At 44.3% G+C, this 26060-nt stretch overlaps 1 protein-coding gene across 2 annotated transcripts in view; it reads right to left on the reverse strand.

The window, feature by feature from the left end:
* The window catches only part of GRID2 (glutamate ionotropic receptor delta type subunit 2), a 2892146-nt gene that overhangs the window by 1298905 nt on the left and 1567181 nt on the right, over window positions 1-26060 (reverse strand). For both annotated transcript variants that reach the window (XM_069630564.1, XM_069630565.1), the window contains exon 5: window positions 24003-24056. In XM_069630564.1, the coding sequence (XP_069486665.1) occupies window positions 24003-24056 (54 nt within the window). The remainder of the gene's footprint in view (window positions 1-24002; window positions 24057-26060) is intronic.

Raw genomic sequence — 26060 nt, forward strand, 5'->3', positions numbered from 1 at the left:
TTATATTTTTCAGCACCACACAAAGGAACCACATTTCTGAAACTCCAACACTCTTATAGAAGGGCATGTCCAAAATACAATATGAAAAAACAGCACCAAAGGAGAGTGAATGCACTGTGTCAGAACAAGCGAGTGTAATGCACACAGCTGGAAGGGGTTAGTCAGTTTTGTGAAGCTGAAAATGAAGAATTCCTTTCCTGGCTCAAAACACATACAGCTTTTATACACAGAATTACATGATTTACATAATTGCACATTCTAGTTACATTGTCATCCTAGATCCCGTTTGGCTAACCCTATACATACAATCTAATTATCCTTTACATTCTCTAATCCCATTGGATACATGGTAGTAAGCACAATTCCCTTTCTACTTGGTCTCTGACATCCTAAAACATAATTATTTTATTAACTCAGAACAGTTATCTTGTCCCATTTATCAGAGAAACCCTATACGTGAGCAGCACGGTTTTTCTCAGAATCTTCAAAACAAAAAATTCTTCTTTTGATCAAGCAATAAACATCTTATCATCCCAGATGTGCTGGCATCCCATATTATTCTTTCTACATTCCTTCATGCCACCTTATTTGTGACTACCATCTCAGATCATACAGCCTCCAGCCCTTCCTGAGAGCTCAAACAAAACCCATAAACAATGTTAAACTCTGCCCTCCATCACCCATTCCATGTGTTGTATTAACCAAACCCTATTTGACCCACCATTTGCCCAGGCATAACAACAAGACTATTTCCTGTATTCACAAACCAATCTAGTTGTAAATCCACAACCTAATGGCACTTCATTTCATCCTCACCTCAAGTGACAATTTGATGTTATCAACAACTGCCCAAATACAGTCCGCTTCCTTCCCAATTACTTGACCTGATTACCCAGCTCTCCAGGCCGAGCAAAGTTCTTCACCATAAACCAAACACTCTACGGCCTACACAACCTCCAGTTATGAGATAACTGTAATATTTCCATAGTCCTTACAACAAACCCCTACTTTCTTCATGTCATAAAACATATCTTCAATCTGAGGCATTGTCGAGTCGCACATATACATTGTTCAAAACTACCACTTCCCCTCACAGTGGTGCTTCCATCAGAAGACATTTATTATTGCATGCATAAAGCTCCTCTCTTCCCACCTCTAGGTACTACACTGTGTCCATCACACAATAACATTGTCCCCACACAACTTCTGATTATGTTATCACATGATGCAAATCTAAAATGTATCTGGAACTAAACACAAGTAACACTTATTCCAATTCCTCTAGCTACACCAAACACATACTAAATTGCAACATTGCATCTAACCCATCCGCACCATTGATCTAATACAACGTGTGCAATGTAAACCTCTTTCCCACGTTGGAACATTGAACGCACATTCCAACACTCTCTAGTTCAAATTAATGTCAGCCCAACCCCAATTATTTCCTGTTCCCTCAATCTCCTAAAAGTCTAAGCAATTGAAATCGTTTTTATTAATACAATCTGCGTTAAATGTGAGTAGGTGGCATACATTGTATCAATGCATGGCAGATTGGGGGCCTATTCTACTCAGAGAACAGCATGTTGTGTTCTGCTTGACATAGCCTATTTGCATACATACATTTCTTTGAAAAACAATTACAGCAGTTTGTGTTTTCATTCCAACAAGAATAGATTGTCCCTGTATAATTAACTTAAGTCATCCTGATATTGTTAGAGTTCTTTAAGTATGGACTATGTAGTAATAACGTGTTAATAAACTGAAACATTTGATTGGTTGTAAAATGTATTTTTTTCCCCATGGGTTTGCATGATGCCTGCTTTATGTGCAGTAATTTGTGTGAATGATGCAGGGTAATTTTACTGAGGATATCTGGAAATGTGCACTCAATGTGTGTTTATTACTAATCATGATCATCCATGGTTTTAATATATACACAAGATTGTTGACAATCCATAATTAAAATGTACAATGAATAATACAAACATCTAAAGTGCATGTCTCTCCATGGTTATTCATGGTTATCCAAACTCATAGGGTACCATGGGCAGCATTTGACATTGGTTATACATGTTCTGTCCCTGAGCCCCTTAGCATCAGTGGATATCAATGGTTGACCATGGGACAAACCATGGGCAAAGCCTAATCATACATGGAGTTGGTGTGTGATCACTCTTTCTAGTACCTGTGACAGTCAGAGAAGGCTGTTCATGTTTTGTGATGGACTGCTTTTTCCACGGACCATATTTTTAAGGGTAGTGTAAACATTGCTTACTTCAAAGCCAAAGGGGCAACCCTTGGAGTAAGTGATAGAATTACACATTTAGAGATCCATACTGCAAGGAAGGGTCTATGTTCTCCAAGAACAATTACTGATATGGCATCAACAGAGCTGGAGGTAGCATAATTAAAATAGGGAGGTGGTTGTTTTGCTTCTCTCCCCGACATACTGTTTTTTGTGTGCAAAAATTAGCTAAAACATGGCGTCGGTGCATGCCCATTTTGGACATTTACTTCCAAACCACAATGGAAGCTCAGTTAAAAGGCAGACATGATTTCTGCAACGTTTGCGATATTCTAGCATGAAGCAGATGAGCTCACTTTGGAGGATAGTTGTGTATTGTTTGCTCAAGGACAAGCTAAGAGGGAAGTCAGAGATGTGCATAAGTTGCAGACTGTCCAAAGGCCGTAGGGCAGACAGCAAGTATGGGAGGCAAGAGTGGAAGAATCCAGACAGTAGTGTAAAAACTTAGCTCATCTCTCAGACATTGGTTCTCAGCACCGCTTATAAATATAAGGGGTGCTGGGAATGGCCGAGATGACATTTTCCCCTACAACTGCACTAACAATGATGTATATCTATCATACTTGTCCATGTATTCATGTGTGACCAATTGCATGTATCCTACAGTTATATGTATGCTTATGAAATGTGAATAAAGGGCCTATAAAGAGTCAAATATTTTCTAACCAATGGTCTTAGTGTGCATTATTGCCTTCCTGCGTCATACGGGTTTCAGCATATATTCTTTTATTTTATGTCTTTATATGATGACCTCCCACATCCTCCTACTCTTCTTCCAAATGACTCTTCATTCTTCTTCACCATTCTCATTCAATCTCACTCACCATTACCATTCCACGTTCCACTCTCACATTCCACCCATGCAAAGCCATGGCTAACACCTCCCTTACCTCCACTCAACGTCCTCAACTAACAGCTCTTCACTACAACCATGCTCTGCTTGCTCCAAATACCCACACCTTTGACCATAATTGCAGTACCCATATCCTTCAACACCTTCACATCCTACAAAAACCTTGATTCACCCGTTTTCTTACTCCTCCTGTCATCTTCATCTACATCCCCTGAGTGCACTCCTATTTCCTTGCAGCACTTAATCGAATCATACCACACCTGTGCTCTCACCTCATTTTCATGAACCCTATCCCTCATTTCCTCCAAATCAGCATTTTTGACTTTTGATTTGTCTATCCATCCTGGACACAGATGCATATTAGGCGTTTGTTCTCCCAGCAATTCAAAAGGTGGTTCCCCTGTCAATTAATGAGGTGCCAATCTGTAATGGAACACCCACTCCATCACAGCACTGATCCAATCACCTCTCATGCCAACTGCATATCGTATAGCATCTATAAGGGTGTGATTAAACCTTTCCATAAATCCATTACCATGTGGGTGGTATAAGGACGTGATGACTTGTCCAATACCAAAGCCTTCAAAAATTCTGTTAACTTTTTGCAAACAAACTACGGATCATCATCTAATAGACACCTCCTTGGTAAACATTCTCTCAAAAACAATGGTTAAAAAATGTTATGATGATGTTGGAGGTATTATCCCTCAACACACACACAACTCAGAACATTTTGACAACAAGTCTATAACCACCAACACAGAAGCATCTCTCCCACCTCCAATGTTAAACTGACCCATCAAATCTAAAGCTATTTCTTCCCATGGCAATTTGGGTATGCTTCATATTTTCATTGCTGGTGTGGACACTTGTAACCTTCGGTCACTTGTCATGTGGTAAGAAACATTCTGCCCAGAAGGTGGGCGAAATAGTGCATTAGATGCCATTTTATGTCAGTATTTCCTTTATTCCCTTAATCCTGAAAGCATGTAAGAGAAAACTGGCCTAGGCCTGATGGGTTCAAATGACATGATATGGTTCTTAGGTGCTAAATGCTTAATGCACAACACGTGCCTTGCAAAAACAGCGGATACCGGGAAGTGTTACACACTAAAATGTAATCTGAATGAGGTTGCTTTTCTTTAGCAATACATACTCTAACTGATGATTTACCTAATGCGGAGCTGAGGAAGCAGTCTGAAGAACTTGCCATCCATTTCCTTGACAGGCCTCATCTTTTGACAGGGAATGCCCTTGCTTCACTCAAAAACAAGCATTCAATAGGTTGCTGGGTATTAGCCGTGCTTGAATTGACATATGCTCTAACCTTTATTCAGCATTCACTATTATTATTGTATTCCATTCTGGAATTGCATTCTAGCTTTTAATGCTTGGGCTGAATGTTTTGCATTTTGATCTTAGATATAAGATAGCATTTGTTAGCACATTTCTGAGTGTAGTATTTTACCATTGGTTATTATTGCTTATAACATTGGGTTATTGCAAATTAAACAAGATTGCATTGCTCTAGCATTGAGAGAAAGATACATAGTTTTGGTTTAGTTCACTTTGGATAGGTAACTAACAACATTGTTCAGGTATCCTGGTGACTGAATTTGGTATTCTTTGATTTTCGCATTTCAAAGAGAAATTGTGCCTTGCCCATTGGGGCATCATGAAAGGAGCAGTTATTGATTGTTGATGATTTGGTAAGAGTTTTACTTTTCAGCACCTGCTCATGATAAAAACGGATTTGTGAATTTTGCACCGTGAAGGGATTGGTCAAGATTTGTTAAGGTGATGAGCTGAGAGATATAGTATATCTTTTTTCATTAAAATTTATTCATTTATAGATAATGGGCAATGCATTTATATGACTACATATTCCCTTTTGAAATATTAATCCAATATGCATTGCCAATAATGCCATTCATACTTTTTGATTTCTGTTTTGCTCTGCTCTTAAACATGGACAATGTATGAGGTATCACATTAAGGTTTCTGTCACACACTGACAGTTCCCATTTAGGGTTTGAAACTAAATAGAAGGGTGGGTGATGGAGGGTGTTTACATAGAGTTCCATTAGATAAAACAAACCATTCACAAACCCACATTGATCTACACCTCTTAATCATAAGTAACTTTGTTGCAGGCACAGAAAGGGATGTACACTAAGACAAGGTAGAGACGTCTGCCCAGACTCTTAAGTGTCACAGCTCTGTGCTACATGTTGCTTTTTGCAGGATGCTAGGTTCTTCCTGATCAATCACAGGTGGGAAACTTCCCTGTAGGGACTTGCATAAACTAGCTAAACCAGGAAACATGTGACACACTCTCCCACACGCTCCTTGCACTCCATAATTCTGATCTCTACCACACAATCTAGGCCTGGCCACCAAATATCTGCTGTAATCAGGGTGTTTATCTTGTCAACACCCAAATATCATTTATACACTAAAGTCACCACCTTACCTCTCATGCCTTCAGGAACCACAAAGCGGTGTCCTTTGCACATATATCCTCCATTAACAGATTACTAATTTCATATTCTCTTAAATGCTCTGACTTCATCGCCTTCACTTCTCCAATCCAGTTTGAACACTCTTGTTCCATCACTTCCTGGTTAACCTCACCACAAGCACACGCTTCATCCCATTCACCACATCTCACACTGTTCTGCACATCTATCCATATGCCTTCTATCTAATATGGCTTCTGTCTCAAAATCTTCAACATTACATTCATCACCTGTCCCTACAACCCTCTTCAATGCCAGACTGAACAAAGCACACTGTCCTTCCCTACTACATGCTCTACTATAAACTGCAGCCCCTGTAAACTGCTTACCCATTTCGTTATCCTTCTGGCAACTCCTTCCAAACCACATTTAATAAATATGCTGACTAAGAGCTTATGATCAGCCCTTATAACAAAGGCTCTACCCCACAAATACGTCTTAAACTTTGCAGTGGCCCATTGACCAGTGAGCGCCTCGCGCTCGGTCACTGAGTATCTGCTCTCCACTTCTTTGAGTGTCATACAAGCAACCACACGCATGTGTATGCTACCACTCTCCTCTTGCATGAGCACAGCTCCTAGTCCAGAATCACTTACATCAGTGTCAACTACTGTGATCCTATCATCCCTAAACCCTGATAACAATGGAGCCTGCAGTATTTCTTGTTCCACTACTTCCATGAACTCCATTGAACATTCCTCACACCACTGAAACAACACAGTCTTTCATGTGAGCCCCCTTATGTTGTTATTTTTATGTATACAACTTTTTATGAACTTGCTAAATAACTCAACCAGACCCATAAAAGCTGCATCTTTGATTTTATTCTTGGGATTTAACATATCTTTGCCACAAGTGTGTCATGTTTCAGTTTGGTCCCACTAACTGTAACCTCATGACCCAGGTAGAATAATTACCTTGTCTTTCCTATAATTACATTTTTCTAACGTTATGGTGAGACCTGTCATCTTCAAAATCCGTAAAACTCTTCTCAGCCTACAATCATGCTCATCTACACTCGATCCCAATATCATTACATCATCCCGGTAAGACATCACACCACACTCACATATACATAACTTTCTGAAACAGACTAGCCACAGACAGCAACCCAAACTGCATATTTTCGCATAGATGAAGACCAAACGGTCCGTATTTGCCATATTTACATGCGTAAAAGGGCAAGATACGCACGTTAACTGGTAGGCTGATTCTACCTGTTCACCTTGTTGCTTTATATGAGATACCCTGAAAGTAAAATTGCCACAAAATGCAATATGTTACATAATTTGTCCTGTTCTCTGCCTATTAAGCCATCCACACGGCTTAGCCACTTACTTTCTTTCCTTTTACATAATGAATACACAAAGCTAACTAGATATTTAGGCAAAGTAGTGATCAATAGTTCCATCCAGTCTGTACATACACAGATCGGGTGCAACACCATACACTGTAGGCATCCTCCAGAGCTTGCTTTGCTCTCTGCTGATGATTGCCTTATACATTAGCACCTGTGGAAAAAGAGCTGGCCAATCTGGAGGCAGTGAACACACCAAAAGTTGCAAGTAGCTGCTTGCATTCCACGCCAGCCCACTGCGCCTCTGCCCAGCCTTCACTCTGTCCTGTGAGGTGGTGCAACCAGGCCAGAGTATCCGATGTAGTGCCACATCTAGTATACCTGACACACCTCCAGGTCCTGGAAATAGGTATTTCTAATTGCAGACATATTTGTAGTTTCTTTTTAAGGGAAGCATACATTGTGCAAAGTCTGGTTACCTTAAAAATCCAAAAACCCAAGATGATGGCTCTGTATGCTAATAGTGAAAAATACCTTTAACATGGGCATGCAAGGCTTGACTGCTGCACTTTGGCCTACTTCCATTGGGATTTAGGGCAGTTAGTGGTTCTGCCCTGCCCCAAAAGTGGTACTTAATGCTACATTGAAAATAGTTGATATCAATGACAGGAAAGGGCCATCTTGTCCACCTTTAGTAGGAAATTACCATAATTGCCACAACACAATACTACATACTTTTTCTCAGGCCATGACTTTCTTTTAACATCGTGAACATTTTGATTTATGACACTTTTGAACTTCTCCTTACACAGCAAATGATGGGTCAAACATACATTTTGAGCCTTATTAAGGGTTTTCTGGTGCAAAATGAATGTACCAGTAATTCTGTTTACCGACACGTTTCTGCACGGGCAACTCCAAGTTTGCCAGAGGGGTGGCTGGAATTACCTCTAGACAAGAGCTGGAGGTAATTCTGCCACAACAACTGCATAAATTGCAGGTATTACCTGCACCAGTATTACCGAGAATACTGGCAACTCCCCCCACACTGCTAATTCTGGCAGACCAAGTATCGGTAACAGTAATTCTGTTTGGTGGTATCCCACTGGATTAAGAGAACAAAGAAAATGTACAGGTGCATGCTTTTGGGTACCTAGTTAAGGTGATCAGAGAAGGGTTGATATTGTATCAAATGAAGATTATGTAGGTGCTCCCGGTCCAACCGTGGCTACAAGGTCAACAGTATAGTTTGAAAGAAAAAGGTTGGACAAAGATTCAAGAACAGAACCTGGGCACACTTTTGGCAAAACATGCCTGATTACATTCCACTGAAGGTAAAAGTATATTTAATTGTGGGTTGGTTCCACAAAAACAACAGGGTAGAAGGGATATGACCAGGCAGTTCTGAATGGACTGCCCCTTTAGGGGTGGGATCAAACCTGATTTGCATATGGTCTTTCCCCTTTTGTAATGGCTTGGCAGGCAACAAACAATGGTCTGGAGGGTTGCCCAGAGCAATGTCTGAGGTTAGGATTAATTCCAAACCTTCTAGCCATCACCTCTTTTGTTTTGCGATAGTCACCCTGAGTGGGCTGGTTATCCCCAGACATGGGTCCTGTGCCTGCTGAATCTAGAGACCCAAGATACTCCTCACTGATGAGGCTCAACAAGGCTGAAACATGTTTGGGGATGCTTGTAGTTTCGTGCAGCATGGATGTGACCAAGCAGTGCTGGTTGGACTGCCCCTTTAGGGGTGGGACCCAGCCTGATTTGCATAAGGTTGTTCCCCTTTTGTAATGGCTTGGCAGGCGAAGAACAATGGTCTGAAGGGTTGCCCAGAGCAATACCAGAGGTTGGGATTATTTCCAAACATTCCAGCCATCACCTTTTTTGTTTTGTGATAACCATCCCGAGTGGGAGGGTATGCCCAAATGTGGGTCGCGTGCCTGCTGGGCCTGGAGACCAAAGCTGCTCCTCAATGATGAGGCCCAACAAGGCTGAAACATGTTTGGGAATGCTTGTGATCTCGTACAGAAGGGATGTTACCACGCAGTTTGGGCTGGACTGCCCCTTTCAGGGTGGGACCAAGCCTGATTTGCATCTGGTCTTCCCCTTTTGTAATTGCTTGGAAGGCAAAGAACAATATTCTGGAGAGTTGCCCAGAGCAATGCCAGAGGTTAGGATTCATTCCCAACCTTCCAGCCATCACCTTTTTTGTGTTGCGATAGTCATCCCGAGTGGGAGGGTATGCCCAGATGTGGGTCCCGTGCCTGCTGTGCCTAGAGACACAAGATACTCCTCACTGATGAGGCTCAACAAGGCTGAACAATGTTTGGGCATGCTTGTGGTCTCATGCAGCATGGATGTGACCAAGCAGTTCTGGCTGGATTGCCCCTTTAGGGGTGTGACCAAGCCTGATTTGCATATAATCTTTCCTCTTTCGTAATGGCTTGGCAGCTGAAGAACGATGGTCTGGAGGGTGCCCAGAGCAATGCCAGAGGTTAGTATTCATTCCAAACCTTCCAGCCATCACCTCTTTGTTTTGGCCTCTTCATACATCCAGAATGTCTACTTATAAGGGCCAGAAATTAATTTTCTACACTAAGAGCGACACCATGAGTAGCGAACAGGTACCCCATATTAATCGTTTGTGCTTGTTGTGTAGAATCATGTACCAGAATCAGTTCCACTTGTGGTTGTTTCTGGGTCATTGAGATGAATTCATATCTTTATTTGAATTGGGTGATTTGTTCCTCTTTTCCTATCGTTTTTACAGTTAGAAAATCCTGCTACTGTCTTTAAGCACTGTGGAGATCAGCATACACACTTTCAAAGATCTCATAAGTGTGCAGTGAATAGCCCCTGGACAATGTCTTATGAGTTGTGTTATAGGGACAGAAACATGTTGGGTTGAAATGTGTTGTGCACAAATTGTGTTTTGAGTCCAGTTGTGGGCGAATGTACATTTTTCTATATGTCTTGCAACTTTCTTATTAATTGTATATATTGTGATTTTTGTTGTGATTGTGTTGCTGTGGGTTTTAGTAGGTTTTGTACTTGTTTGTGAGTAATGTATTTGGAATAATATATTCAATTGTTTATTTTTATGGGTGTGCTAATGTCAATTTTTTCAGGACTTAGCATTTGTTGCTTAGAGGAATCAGACACTTTCATTTCTGTTCATTTGATCCCATTTCTCTTCCTTATTTAAGTATCAATCTTGACTATCCAGCAAAAATATGGCTGATAAAATTCCTGCAATGACAGGAAATATCTCCTGGAAGGATCTAGTCGTGCAGACATTACACATTGATACCAACACTATTAAGCTGATTTCAAGATATGAATACAGGGGACCATGTTTAAACATTTTCCCTGCTAGCACTTGAATCATTTCCTTTGGGAATTAGGGTATATATGTATGCCCCAAGGGTAGTGAAAGGATCAACCCTATCCTAATAGGGACACCTAAAGTCTACTGATCATAAAGACAGTGGGACAAACGTGTGGGAGCCCCTTTAACCAAGAAAGAAGACTACCAAACAATATTTTCTATGTTAGGATTCCCACTTAGGAGGGTCTAAAACAACATGTTAGCTCACTGTCCATTTCACAGAGGAGAAATATCAATTTGCATATAATTCTGGTCCCACCCACCTGTGCAGTCCAGCACCAAAATCCTAGGCAATTCTCCCCTGAAAGAATACCACAAACAGCAACCACAAACACGTGAGACCAGATTGATATGCAAATGGCTATTTCTCCACTCTAAAGGGACAGTGAGCTAAAACATGGTTGTTGACCCTGTTGAGTGAGAATCTATGATATTTTATTTATAACGCGCTTAATACCCAGAGGTTTCTAAGCGCGGACCTGGGTTGCCCCGTGTCGTGTTGTTCCAAGGCGAACACGTTGCCCCTGAGCTACCCTCCCTATCTACTCATAAAACAGGTTATTTGGCTGTTTATTCTTGGTACAGGGGCTCCTAGTCCTTTTGCACATACATAAGGACAGTGGCCCTGATTTACAAAGCGTTTTTAAATGAGATTGCGCCATTGTAAAGCGCTTTTGTAACTCAGGCCCAGTATGTTTTCAGAGCGTGTTCTAAGCTTGTGTTATTTGTCAACACATGTGTGCAGTATATCCAAGCCGCCAATGTTTTCGAGGTTGGTATTTGGAGACATTAATCAACAAGTCCTACAAGTGCATTTTTATTTTGCCTTTGTAGATTGAAAACGTCTGAACTGCAGAGCAAAAGTGGCTCACAATGGTGTCAATGTATACCGATTCGCCATGGCAACGGAGAACAACTTCATTACCACGGTGTACATAAATGGGGCCCTTTTTAGTATGGTACCAGCGCAAAACACATATAAGGGCTTTTATAAATTCATAGTCACACAGAAAAATAAAACTATTTTTAAACTACAAATGTGCTTATTTGACATGTATATTTCACGAGCAGCAAGGCACATTCTTTAACGTGACTCAAAAATAACTAAAATATTGACAAACAGCAAGGAAGATGGATTTGCTTTACAATCGATAGCAACCTACATGGATCACAAAACAGTGCAACACGAGAGTAAAATAAAAAAATAAAAAAACAAGCAGAACTATGGTGACTGCCTAAACCTAAATTGAGACAGACATCTCCTAACAGCTAACCAGGCATTAATTTCAAGACTTTTGAAATGTTGTGCCCAATGAAAAGTAATGCAGAACAAGACAGGCAACAGAAAAAGCAATTTGACTCGTTCAAATGTACCTTTCCAATGCAATCCTTTGGTTTTCCCAATTTATTAAGCATACTTCATCCCTCAGAAAAGAAATCAAAACGTGGCTCTTCTCTCAATAGGGGCACGCATAGGGTTCTCACCTGAAACTTGCAAATTTGCAATCCTCTCAAGGCCAACTTTCATTAACCGACAACTCCAACCACACATTTCGCATGGCAACACCTTTGCCTTCCCATCACTCTCACAAACATTAATTATTACTTGGTATTACCTCACAATTAGCTTGGATCAGAAGTCTCTGACTTCTCTAATGATGTCTTATGCTGCAACTTGTTCGCCATCCAAATTCTGTACACAAGGCCCGATTCTTGGACCTTTTTGCACGGTGCAAAGCGACGTTTTACTGATGAAAAGTGACTTTGCACTGCCACCAAACAACCCTGATTCATGGAACAGTGCAAAGAGAAAAGACACTTTGCACTGTTCTATGAATCACGCGTGTGTTGGCATGCATAATATTCCATGAATCAGGCCCACCGTGTTTAATTGAATTTAACAACTCTTCTAAACACATTATTGTTTTTTGTCTCTTTGAGGGATAAAGCCATATCCACTACTCAGCTCGAGCATCCACATTTACTATCAACCTTCTCTTTTCATCTGAAAATTGGACGAGGCATTCAAATATCTCATACACTTCGCACATGGTCTCTTCTTAACCTCTAAGTGAGCACCATTCTGTTTATACCAACTTCCATCTTTAAATTACAAGTTACACGCAGAAAAGGTTAAGAAGCTGCTAACACACATAGTGGGCACACACTACTGATATCACGCGTGTTGGATACCCTATACTGATCCTCAGCATAGACAGAGAGCTACAATTAGTCGACTGAGATGCGACTCTATGCATCTCCACCTCCCAAACATTCTGTGCCGACCACGGATACCCAACAGCTTCTTTGAGAATAAACACATTCACAATGTACCAATCAACTCCTTAAGAGGGGGCGTGGCTACGCGCATGGAGTGAGGTCGGTGTTCGCCTGAGCTCCTGCCCATGATCCTGAATCGACAGAAGTTACGGTGCTTAATCGAGAACGTACGAGGCTACAAACCTGGTCGAGTGCAGGGGAACCCATTTGAGCACTCAACCTCATTTTCGGGAGAAATCGGAGCCTGCAAAGGATAAAACGAACTGTTGGAAGAGGCTCCCCCCCCGGCGGGCCCAAGATGGCGGCCTCCGGCGCTGAATTCAACTGAGCGCGAAACACAGAGAACCGGCGGACCGGGTCTCTGAGCGGCCCCAGCGCAGAGCCTCTGGCGGCGGCGTTGTGCGCCTGATACAGAGGAAGCGGGGGGAAAGGATCCCGCACTGAGGACGGCTTGTTGTCTGGGGGGGGCCTGTGGGGCTGAGCGGCGCTGGGACCCGCGGATCGCCATCGGAACACCACCCGTAGCCCTTCGAGGGACACCGGAGGACCCAGACAGCAGCGACCTGGGGACGGAGAGGGAGGGTCCCCTTCCACCGCCCTTCCACTGCGGCGTAGGGCTGGGTCTTAGAGAACGGGGCACGGGCTCCGTGCGAGAGACTGGAGGAGCCAGGAGAGGCCCCGCACTGTGGAGCATGTCGACAGACTCCGATGTCAGTAACCCGTGAGTAGCGGCCCCACATCTTCCCTCCCCCCCCACGGCGGCAAGGATAGCCACAGGAGAAAATATAAAACAAGGGAAGCGCCCCTGTTCTCTTTTTGTGGCGGACGGGCAGAGGGCCCAATGGCTGGGTCAGGCCCCGGACTGCCTTAGTTGGCCTAGCTGGCAGACGGAGGTCTGTTCTACAGCCGCGGAAGCGCCCCACAAGACACAGGCGGCCTGCGGTCCCTGCTACGCCCGGCCTGGGGGGGTTCATCCAATGCACGCACCCTTGGCCGGTGACTCTCTAGGCCTGCCTGCACCTAGGAAGGGTGGTGCCGCGGAGCTTACATCTGTGCTGGGCTGCAACCGGGGACCCAACATTGCCGGGGACACCCCTTGGGCCGCCGCTGGCGGTAGCATGGAAAGCTAAAACCCAAATTGGCATAGGTGAGGGACGCACTCGAGGGGAGGTTTTATAGCCAGCCCAACACAGCTGTCCAGCATTCACACAGATACCCGCGGAACAAGGCGGCAGGCACCCTGGCCCTGCGAGACGTGATGTCTCCATCTAAAACTAAACTCAAAAACACAACAATGGACACTTACACAACGGTCAGATCTAAACAGCCGCAGCTGCCCGGACCCACAACTAAGGGTGAGCCAGCACACGCAGGTGTAGCACCTGATAACACGCAAGTCCTTCAAGCCATCGCAGAGCTCCGCACCTCCATTGAAAGCAGGTTTGATGAAATAAAAGTGGACATGCAACTCATGCGCCAAGACGCACGCAACTTGACGGAAAGAGTAAATGTCAATGAGACCACTCAACAGGTTAATGTCGAAAACACCGCGGATCTGAAGAAGCGAGTCCAGGAATTGGAACAAAAAGTGTCGAGGCTGGAAACACGATCCGAGGATGCAGAGGGTCGGGCTCGGCGCAACAACATCAGGATTCTAGGGGTTCCCGAGGACATGCAAGGCCCGAATCCTACAGAATTCATAGAAACGTTGTTACAACAAGAAATTGGGGCAGGGAGGCTTTCGCAAGGGTTTTCAGTGGAACGCGCCCACAGGTCTCTTCAGAAGCATCCACCTCCAGGCTCATACCCAAGACCGATTATTGCCAAAATCCTAAACTTCCGCGACAGGGAGATAATACTGAGATATTCCAGAGAGGGTGGAGAAATCAAGAGGCAGGATTCAACAATTGCCATATACCCGGATTACACCCCTGCAGTACAATACGCCAGGAACTCATTTATACCGATTAAGGCGAGGCTGCGCAAACTTAACCTCAAATATATGTTGCTTTACCCTTCTCGCCTCAAGGTCCTTTATAAAGGGAAAGCAATTTTCTTGGAAACTCAGGCCGCGGCAAATATGTGTCTTGAACACAATAACTTAGCGGACGATGGTGAAAAACTGTCTCAAGCTGAATAATAGATGTAACAAGAAGCATCAACCGGCAACATTAACCGCTGATCTTGCACATGAGGCATGAATTGGTTGATCAACCGGCAGCTACGACCGTAATACTCGGATAGCAATACTGGGCAGAAGAGCAAGACACCACACACACGACCAAGTCAATGGCAAACAGGCCAATGGCTCACCCCTACGAGACACGTGCAGGTCACACACCTGCACACCGCCCACGCCGGAAAGCCAGGAGAGGCTCTGAAAGCGTGGGAGCCCCTGAGTGCTACAGGCTCACTGTAACTGCTGGGGGCAGTTTGCAGTTATGCAGTCCGAACTGCTTGTTCGTCGGACTGCCAGCTCACTGAGTTGTTTGTTTAAGCTGCATTTGTTGTTGCAGCAGTTCTAGTTCAACACCACAATCTTCATGCAGAACGAGGAATAAGGAGGGGTGGCCTAGACATTCAAGATGCAAGACGGAAGGGGAGGAGGCGGGGGGGAAACAAAGCCCCAGGAGGAAGTGCCCTAAATATGGCAATGCAACTTAGAATACTAACCTGGAACGTGAGAGGGTTGGGGTCATATCTACGCCAGAACAGGATCAGGTCATACCTGCGCAGGAAAAAAGTAGACATTGCACTGCTCCAAGAGACTCATCTCTCGGTGGAGCACCAGGCAAAGGTGAAGGAGCACTGGGGAGGACAAGGTCAGGGGGCCCCATATTCCAAATTTGCTAAGGGGGTGTATACTTGAATCAACCCAGCGGTGCCCTTCCAGATGACAAGAACTGAAGTAGACCCGGAGGGGAGGTATTTGATCCTGTGGGGAGTGCTGGAGCAGGTAGAGATCTGCATAGTCAACACATATTTTCCAAACCACGGCATTCCGACTTACCTAGCTAGGTTGCAGATGAAACTGGCGGGGCACAGGGATGGCCTGTACATATGGGTAGGGGATGTTAACTGTGTGAGGGACGTGGACCTAGATAGATCTGAACCCCCGCAGAAGCAATCAGATAGAACCTCTAGGGTGCTAAACAATCTGCTGGAACAACTAGTCCTGGCAGATGTCTGGAGGGAACTCCACCCCACAGACAGAGGATACTCACATTATTCCTCCCCACACAATCTCTACACGAGAATCGATTACATGTTTATAGACAAAATGCACCTGGCTCAGGTATAATCAATACAATACTTGGGTAGATCGATTTCGGATCACTCCCCCCTGTTAATGCTCTGGGCTTTGAAGGGCCCTAGAGCCCCTATTCCGCTATGGCGAATGCCCACAGAGGCTCTGACGGACCCAATATTTAGGGAGGAGCTGGGAGACAAACTGGTAGAATATGTCACCAACAACAGTGGTAGTGTGAAGCGCTGGAGCATGGTATGGGAGGCCCTAAAGGTGGTAACGAGGGGAGAGGTTATAGCCGGGACAGCGGGTGTCAGGAAAATGCTGAGGAGGGAGCTGGAGGAAAGGGAGGAAGAAATAAGGCTGGGAGAAACTAACAGCTCTGGCACTAGGGAGGAGGAGGAACATTTGCAGGAGGCACGGGCAAACTGTCAGCAGGCGTGGGGACGGCTAGCAAAGTTTGACTATACAGCACGCACTACCAGGGCACACATACAAGGCGACAAGCCAGGCAGGTTACTGGCTTGGCTTTGCAGGCGAGAACACCCAGAACACCCAGTGACCGCGATAAAAGACAAGACAGGTCTAAGGAGAACAACCCAGCATTCGATCAACACCACATTTGCAGACTTTTACTCCACATTATACGCACATGGCACCCAAGTCCCGCTGACAGATATAAAAGACACCCTAGGAGAGATAGGACTCCCTAAGCTGAACGATCAACAGCGCGACTCACTGGAAGAGGCCCTCACCCCAGAGGACATTTCAGTAGCAATTAGAGCCCTGTCCACATGCAAGACCCCAGGGACAGACGGGCTCCCCCCGGAGTTCTACAAAACATACGAGACAACACTGGTCCCACTACTACATGAGGTATTTCAAGAAGCTTATGAGACAGGAACCTTACCCAAGACCATGAGGGAGACTCTTATAGTCCCAATACCCAAACCACAAAAACCAACCGAAGATTGCGACTCTTATAGACCAATAGCAATGCTGAATTATGACAGTAAGATACTGACCACCATCCTGGCCAACAAATTGTCCAAAGTGATAGGCAGTCTAGTTCACGAGGACCAGAATGGCTTTGTGCCTGGCCGCAACACAACTGCCAATTTGCGACGGCTACAGCACATCTTAGCACACACAGCGGAAGGCCAGGAACAGATGGCAGTGATGTCATTGGACGCCATAAAGGCATTCGACTCCATCTACTGGGAGTGGTTGATAGAGGTGCTAAGGGAGTTCGGATTCGGGGAGGGATTTGTGCGCTTGGTCAAGATATTATATAACAATCCCACAGCTAGAGTGAAAACGGGCAAGTGGGTATCGGAAGCCTGGGAAATACAAAGAGGCACCAGACAGGGCTGTCCCCTCTCCCCCATGCTCTATATACTGGGGTTGGAGCCAATCGCTATCTATATAAGGAAACAATCCTGGGATGCTGGAATAAGAGTAGGTGGGAGGTTTCACGTCATCTCGCTATATGCGGATGATGTCCTAATTTACCTAACAGACCCCAAAAATAATGCCCCTACAATTCTGGAAGTACTGGACAACTTTGCACGGTACTCGGGGATACACTTTAGCAGACAAAAATCCTGTATGTTCCCACTGGCAGGCCTGAGGGGGGTAGAAATAGACAGCCTACCGCAGGTTGGGATAAGATGGCAGCGGGACATGTTTAAATACTCGGGGGTCAAGATCCGACACACGCCTGAACTCACACACGAGCAGAATACACAGGCGGTATCTCAAGGGCTTCACAACTCAATGAAATTTTGGTCAAGGTTACCGCTCTCAATGATGAGAAGGGCTTCGATAGCAAAAATGATTATATTGCCACGTTACCTATATTTCTTCCAAACCATCTGCCACTACATCAGGCCACCTTTCTTCCGAAAGCTAGAAGCTCAGATCAGAGACTTCATATGGGGAAAAACACGCCATAAACTCACATTGAATGTTTTAACCCTCCCTATGATAAGGGGGGCATACAACTCCCGGATTTTGAAAGGTACTACTTGGCGGCCCAACTCAGCCACGTCACTAAATGGCTATCAGATGAGGTCACCAATGAAACTGGCCTACTGAGTGAGCTTGTCAAACCCATGTATCTCAAGGAGATAATATGGGCGCCCCCGGATCGTGCCGGAGGAGCTCCCTTACTGGCCAAACTGGGTAGACCAATATGGGAAAGAGTCAAGACCATCACACATCTAAAGAACCCCTACTCCCCTGATCTGCCAATAAAGGCGAGCATGAGAACGACTCCAGCCATGGTTAACACACTTAGGCAATGGGAGGGATGGGGTATATATGCCTGGGGAGACATGTACGAGGAGGGAGAATTTAGGGATCTGGAATCACTGCACGAGATGGAGGGTATACCAATGGGACAGTTCTTATGGTATCAGAAACTCAGACACGAGGCTAAGGAGAGATGGGATGGCTGGCCAGAGGAACCAGCAACGACCCCCCATAGTGACAGAAATGTACAACCTGAGCGACAGGTGGAGGCCAGTGTCGAGGATCTATGCGCAGCTAAATGACAGGCCCAACCCCCGCGGAGCCACGTTAAGGACCAAATGGGAGACGGACATCGGTGGGGGGTTATCCGACAATGAATGGGAGAGAGCACTGAAATTCCCAAAGTCAGTGTCCAGAAATGCCAGGTTCAGGCTAATCCAAGCAAACGTGCTATACAGAACGTACATGACCCCAAAAAGGGTAGCAAGCTTCAAACGGCAGGTAGAGGCAGGCTGCCCATGAAGCACTAGTGATGAAGCAGGCGTAATACACATGTTTTGGGAGTGTGCAAAAGCGGGCAGTTTTTGGGCCAACGTTAAGCAAGCATGTGAGAAGGGCGGAGTAACCCGATATGAATGGACAATGAAGGAATGTCTGCTGGGCACATACCCCAGGTTAAGCAAAATAAAACATATTGTCCGGGTGATGGCCATGGCATGCATACTAGCAAAAAGGGAGGTGGCAATGTCATGGAAGTCCAAAAAAGGCCCCCAATACATGAGGTGGAAAAGGGAAATGGAGCGATGGACGGATGCAGAGACAGAAGCCTGGGGATCGGGGACTGTGGGGGGTGATGGGGACGCCAACGCTAAATTTGAGGCATGGAAAGCTGTGGTGAGAGACATGTTCCTACCATCCGACGACATGCCCCCATGAGGCCTAGAAATGTGATGAACGGCGCTCAGCCGCAAGAAATGCATAGCTCACAATAAAGAGAAGGGGGTGACAAGTCTCAAAGGGAAAGAATGCCAACCCCACCCGTCTCCCACCTACAGGGACATGGACAGGCCACCAACTTGACATAAGGTGCTACAGACTCCATAATCGTTGAACATGAAGACAGTTTATGTTTAGTTAATGTTGTTATTTTGTCCTGAGGGATGTTCCTTCCAGGAAATAACCAAATATGTATTACAATTGCAGAATGGCGGAGATAATCAGTTGGAAGGGAAATTGTCACTGATGTAATGTATGTCTCAAAATGCCAATAAAAATATTTTGAAATTAAAATCAACTCCTTAACTCGTAGAGAGGTGTACACATTATGGCACCAAAAAGAACTATATATTATAACCGCTTCCCCTCCCCATATCTCCTTTTGTTTTTCCAAATGCATTCATCTCTAACATATGCACTTAGCTCTGACTTCTAATTCTGCAGGTTGGCAAGACCAGCGCTTCTCTGGCATCGGAGCCATTTACTATCAACTGACTTGGTGAAATCCCCCACAATACTGCTTGAGCACCTCTTAAGTCGTTCACACAACCAATCTTTAATATTATCTAACTTCCAAATTTAGCTGGCCTAGATTATGGCATCACCGAAAACCTGCTCGCTACCCTCGGATAATGACCTTCATGTATCAGACATGTACCCATATAATATACAACCATATACATCCACCCTCTTCCCTTTATGCACTTACCTCGTGTATATGCTTTCCCTTTGTCCCGCCCCTCTTTTATCATCAGTCTCCCAGTCCAGGGCTATCATCTTCCTACCAGTCCCATCTCTAACTCCATTCTTGCTCTTCCGAGTGTTCAGGATCTGGCAACCCCCGGTTCAGGGTCACAATACTCCTAATTGTCAGGCAAGGCTTAGGCACTGTAAGACCGCTACAGTGGTAAAGGGTGCAATACAAATGAAGGATAACAGAACATACTCCTTTTTCCTGAGACAACCTGGCAGAACATGAATGATGACAGGTGGTAAGCTCTCACTTCTACATTGCATGCTTGTTGGCGCAATTATTCGTATTCTATTTCTGGCATTTAAATGCAAATCAAGAAATCTGTAGGATTCATCCATGAATGGTTTCTTCACGTGATGGGGGCCTTTCATCAGTTCCCTATCAGCAAGGAACTGGCTGAAATGCAACTGATCATTCGTAGCAATATGCATACAACATAAGAGAATACAAAATACAGTTGACAACAACCAATGAAATCATTAATATAAGAGGTCTTCAATTAAATGGTTATTAAAGGTCAAACAGTTTTAATGGAAGGGTACTATTGCAAAGCCCTAATCAAGGTGGAGACAGGTTGTTTGGGTTCTCTTTCATTCTGCAATTTCAGAATGATATGGCAGGATGTATCCCTCATGGATTAAGGCAACATTGTAAACAGGTTTTACAGCATGTGCTCTTTTGATACAGTTTGATGTTGAAGGACATGTGGAATGATGAACAACCCCTTTATGCATGTGGTGGCAATGCCAACCATAGTGGTAGGATTAGAGAGGGGATCTCATATGCTCATTGGAAAACGTAATGCTCTCATTACACCTGCTTCTGATTGCGAAACACAGGCAAGGCCCCCTTTGCCCTTATTATTGTAGAATCTGAACGTAAACCTCTGTGAAGACATATTGTGGAAGAGCATTGTCATTGCTACAGCCAAAACACATACAAGGCACACATCTAAAGGTTTTTTTTTTTTTTTTGCAATGTCTTCCTTATGCAGTATTCTAATTGATGGCAGCCCATGTAACCAAACACAGACACAGCATTAGATTTACAGTCGACTCGTTTTGCAAGAACTAAATTGCAACACATAATTGTACAAACACTGTTATACATACTGACTCAATTCTAAGTGTAGTAACGGTTGAGGTTGGTTCTATTTTAAGTTAACACCCATTTGTTGTTGTCTAGAAGTGACTCTCCACTCTATGGTTAGAGCTTGTCCCTTTATAATGCAAAGCTGGGGGCTGCTGCCATATTTGACGCGAGCTGTCTTTTTTTTAATGCAACTTCGAACTTGCATGCTTGCTTTATCCTTTGTTTACTGAACACCGCTTCCATGGCAGGCCCCCTGATCCCTGGTGCCACCCTCAAGCTCATTATTTTATTGTTGGAGTGAAGGACTGACGTGCAGGTGGAAACCCCCATGTCTGGTATCCTGAAGCAAAGCGGTTGGTAGCTGTGGGGCCCCAACCACTACAGTTGTGAGGGAAGCAAGAATGTATCCCCACAGCCTCGAGTGGTTCCCTGGGAGTCACGTGGACAAGCTCCTTCATACCCATAGTCATTGTCCTTAGATCATTTACTGAGAGACCTGTGGGATGGTGTTGTTGAGGCTAGGATGAGAATCAAGAAGGGTTTATTGACATATCTACATAGTCCTCCAAAAATCATAACAAAATCAGAATCACCAAGTGCAACTTGTTTAGCCTAGTCAATGGCAGTGGAACGTCATTAGAACATAACTTTAAAGTGTTAAGCGTTTTTCAGTAGCAAATAAGGAATACGGAGGAGCTAGCAATGCTGACCTGGCAAACTTGTATACTATTTTTGCCCCCAATAGAGCCTTTTCCATTTCATGACTGTCCACATCTTTAAATGTCTTGACCTCACGCCGCTTCCAAGCTAGCCTTACTAATCGCAACCCTCTTTGGGCACTGACTGTGGACACATCCACGGGAGACTTGCAGGAGGAGATGCTCATTGCGGAATCAGTGGCCACATATTATCCTTTCTCCTTTTCTGCTACCATCATGCCTTTGGCTGTTTGTTAATGGCTCGCACGCCTCTTCACATTTGTTAAGCCCTAAGTTAACCTTTGACAGAGGATGCAACGTCACATACCTCCTTGATACGGTTCCAGGTGATGATGTTGCAGTGAACAATTTCGCCAGGTAGTAGACTTTTTTTTCATGACCCCTAACTTTCTTTCCCCAAATATTCTAGGAGGAGTATAATTATATCGTATTACCTCCAATCCTAGCATATTTGGGGAAAGTGTTTGATTGTCTGGTGGGTGCATTTCTAGGGATATGTCACCACCTGGTGGCCAGTTTCCAGGAAACATTAACACTGAATACGCTTGACACTGGACTGATCTTTATAAGCAGTCACACCAGAAAGACCATTATTGATATCAATGGTTTGCACGTGTTTTGACCTTCCATGGACTAAATGGACTTATATAGTAAACAGAAAGTATAAAGTCCCATTGATGTACCATGTACAGCAGTCAAACTCTTTTATCTATTTTTTTTATTTTTTTTAATCTGAGCTAGTCCCTTTACTAGCAGGTGGGATGTTGTTGATACAGATGTACTACGTTTATGGCGACCTTCTTGTTGTTCTAACAATCTGTATTTCTTGGCTGAGGTGCATCGTTCTTGTGGGGGTCCTGAATAAATCAGGAGCTCTGGGACGAGATTACAGAAACGTTTCCCCGCTTCAAATGCAAAGTTTGCACGGTATTAGCACTAGGGCAAAGTTTGCCCTATTTTTGAAAACAATGGGACACATTAGAAAACTACTGCACCATGACAAGTGCAGTCAGGCATGGTACAAGCAGAAAAGCAAAAATTGCCCAAGTGCAAAAAAGATACATTTTCAATGCATTGTATTACCAGGGCAAAGTTTGCCCTAGTGCTAATACCATTCCGTATTAGCACTAGGGCAAACTTTGCCCTGTTGCAATAATGCAGTGAAAATGTACCTTTTTTGCTTGAGGACACATTTTGCCCTGGTGTTTACAGCCTGCCAAAATGCACTTGCCGAGGTGCAATCGTTTTCTGATGTGTCCCATTGTTTTAATAAATAGGGCAAACTTTGCCCTAGTGCTAATACCGTGCAAACTTTGCACTTGCACCGGTGCAAAGTTTCTGTAATCTGGCCCTGGTGATATTTACTGTTGTGCTCCGTCTAGCTACCTAAAGGGAAACTTATTTCACGTCTGTGCCTGTGGGTACCTAGGCCAATGGCTTCATAATACCCCAGTAGACATCTCTCTCCTCTCACCTTCGGTTGGTCCTGTTACTACCTCAACAAACCTGTTCATTTGTGTGCTGCTATGTTTTGTTATGTCATGTTCTGCGAAAGCATTGCGTGCAAACTTTTGTTACCGATGTGGCCAATGTGTGCTGCATTCCTAGGCCTCTTGGGGTTCACAGCATGAACACACACGATGGACACAGACTAGACAAGAGCATTTGGCTGGAAACGTTTTTCTAAAACAGAATGTGATTTTCAACGGATTTGAGACCAACATCGAGGGATTTCCACATTGTAGGGGCCAGAAGTGAGAATCACCCTCCTTGCCTACTGTGCTTGTAGACAGTTGGGCTAGCACTGCAGACGAGGGGCATCCTGATTTTTGGAGTGTGCAAAAGCTCAGTTCTGAGGCTAGGAAAGCTATGCCAGAAACATAAAAGCCAACTAAAAGGAGGATGCTGAGATTTCCGCACAACAATGGAGCCTATATTTTAAACACACTGATATTGAACGGGACAAAATAATGTTGAATTGATAAAGTGACTCCGTAATGGTACATTTCCCACCACTTTGTGATTAGACACTAATCACAAGTATACATATTTGGTTAATTTTTAATCAACTAGAAAGAAAGTATAAAAAACATGATTGTCATGTGGTAGACACTCATGATAAATATATACCTGTGTCTAGCTCTAAAGAAGAGAATCATTGAGAGAATGGGAACATAGGGATTGTCTGCTAGTATGCTGACAACACTAGTTCACATCAATGTGCATGTTGCTCGTATTTATGAGAAAAAAATATATGAATGCTTGGAAACAATGTTGCATTGGCAGTTACCTCATTTATTATGATCCAATGACAGTCCACTGCAACCAAATTAGTCTCCACGACCTGTGACAGAAACAAATAGAGGCCATTATTAAGCTGTGTGAGAAATGCAAAACAACACAGAATTGATGTTCTCTGTGAGTTGGAAACATAAAGCACACAAATTCAGGTGATAATTAACACGAGGTACTGTGCTATAGAAGCATTTGTATTCACACATGACTGGGTAATTAAACATGCACGTATTATGCTGCAAATGCTCTTGGTGGCAACACAAAATACATATTGTTGTCAAACATTGGCCCTCATTCCGAGTTAGGACTACACCATGGAGTAAATAGCTCCATGGTTGGCAACCATGGAGCTATTTACTCCATGGAATACCGGCATGGTGAATGGAGTAATTTCCGGTCCATTCCAAGGTTGGATGGACCGGTAATTCCCCATTCACCATAGCCCTTCCCCATCCCCATTTCTGCCCCCATAGGGCTCAATGGGAATGGGGAAGGAGATAATTACGGCACCGTAAATTACGGTGCCGTAATTTACTCCAAGGTCACTTTGCGGGTCCCGTAATTTACTCCTGCTAAAAGCAGGAGGTAAAGAGGGACCCGCAAAGGGAACTCGGAATACAGAGGTAAGGGATTACCGCCATCGGTGCCCTTACAGGCGCCGGTAATCCCTTACCTCCAACCTCGGAATGACCCCCAGTGTGTCTTATTAGTAACGTTAGGCCACCATTCAAAAGATGGTCCAAAGTGTGTTCTGACCGTAGCTGAGAGTTAGGTATGCTTCTAACAGCAGCCCAAAACAGGGTGTAAGACATTATTGTTCTATGTGCATGTGTGCCTTAATGAAGTCCCAAAGAACTAAACATATTGATTATCAGAAAGTAGTACAGGCAATCACTGGTGGTGTGCCTATTCATTAGAGGGATAATATCTGAATGAGGAAAAACAGGTATATTCCCCATACATATATGCATGTATATATTCACTGAGGTACTTTTAGTTAAGGGGCAGTTGAGGTGATCAGATTTAACACAACAAAACCCTTGAAATTCAGCCAAAGAATTTTCAGTGAATTTCAAGGGTTTTGTTATATCATAGTTTACTCAGGGAACCGTAGCCATGTCCTGTGGCCCTGGCCACTGTACACATACCGCATATAGGTTTCATTGGGGCCCACTAGCCATGACCTTCAGCACGACCTTTGGCTGTGCCCACTGTGTATTTTAAAACACAATGGGCCTCATAACGCGGTAGACGGTAGCCATAGCGCTTTTAGCGCCATGGCTACCCCCTTACCGCATTCCGGGTTCCCAAAATAGGGACTTATCAGGTCATTCCAACCTTGGAGGACCCGGTAAGTCCCCATTCCAGGAACCATAGGGCTCAATGGGAATGGCGATGGAGCTAATAACGGTACCGCATCAAATTGCGGTACCGTTATTAGCTCTGAAGTCCCTTAACAGGTCCCTTCCATAACACCTGGTAAAACTAGGCGTTAAGGAAGGGACCCGCTAAGGGACCTCGGAATAGGGTGGTAAGGGATTACCGGCATCAGTGCCCTTACCAGTGCCAGTAATCCCTTACCACCTACCGCGTAATGAGGCCCTATGTTTCTATTAAGACCATTAGTCATGGCCTTCGAGCATGTCAACTGTACGTATTGTGGCAATAGGTTTCCTTGGGGCACATTAGCCATGACCCTCGGCAATGTCCACTGTACATGCAGCACTGATAGCTTTATTTAGGGCTAACTAGCCATGGCCTTCAGCCGTGGCACTGCACACGTTGCACCAATAGGTTTCTAGAGCCACTGTCACAAAGACCCATTTACCCATGGCTAGTAGATGTGGTCATAACAGATACACACCATTTATTTATTTTCATCAATTTACACCCCCTCAATAATCCCCCAATAATTGTGCGATTCCCCCAAAATTGCCTTGATAATTCAAAAAATGTCAGAACTGAAACTGGTCCCCCATTGCACCTCCAAATCCCCAACCTCACAAGATGTCCTCTTTGTATCTCTCCAACTCTGGCCTGATGCGATTTCAAA

This window comes from Ambystoma mexicanum, chromosome 6q (genome assembly GCF_040938575.1).
Source record: "Ambystoma mexicanum isolate Mex_15411 chromosome 6q, UKY_AmexF1_1, whole genome shotgun sequence".
NCBI lineage: Eukaryota > Metazoa > Chordata > Amphibia > Caudata > Ambystomatidae > Ambystoma > Ambystoma mexicanum.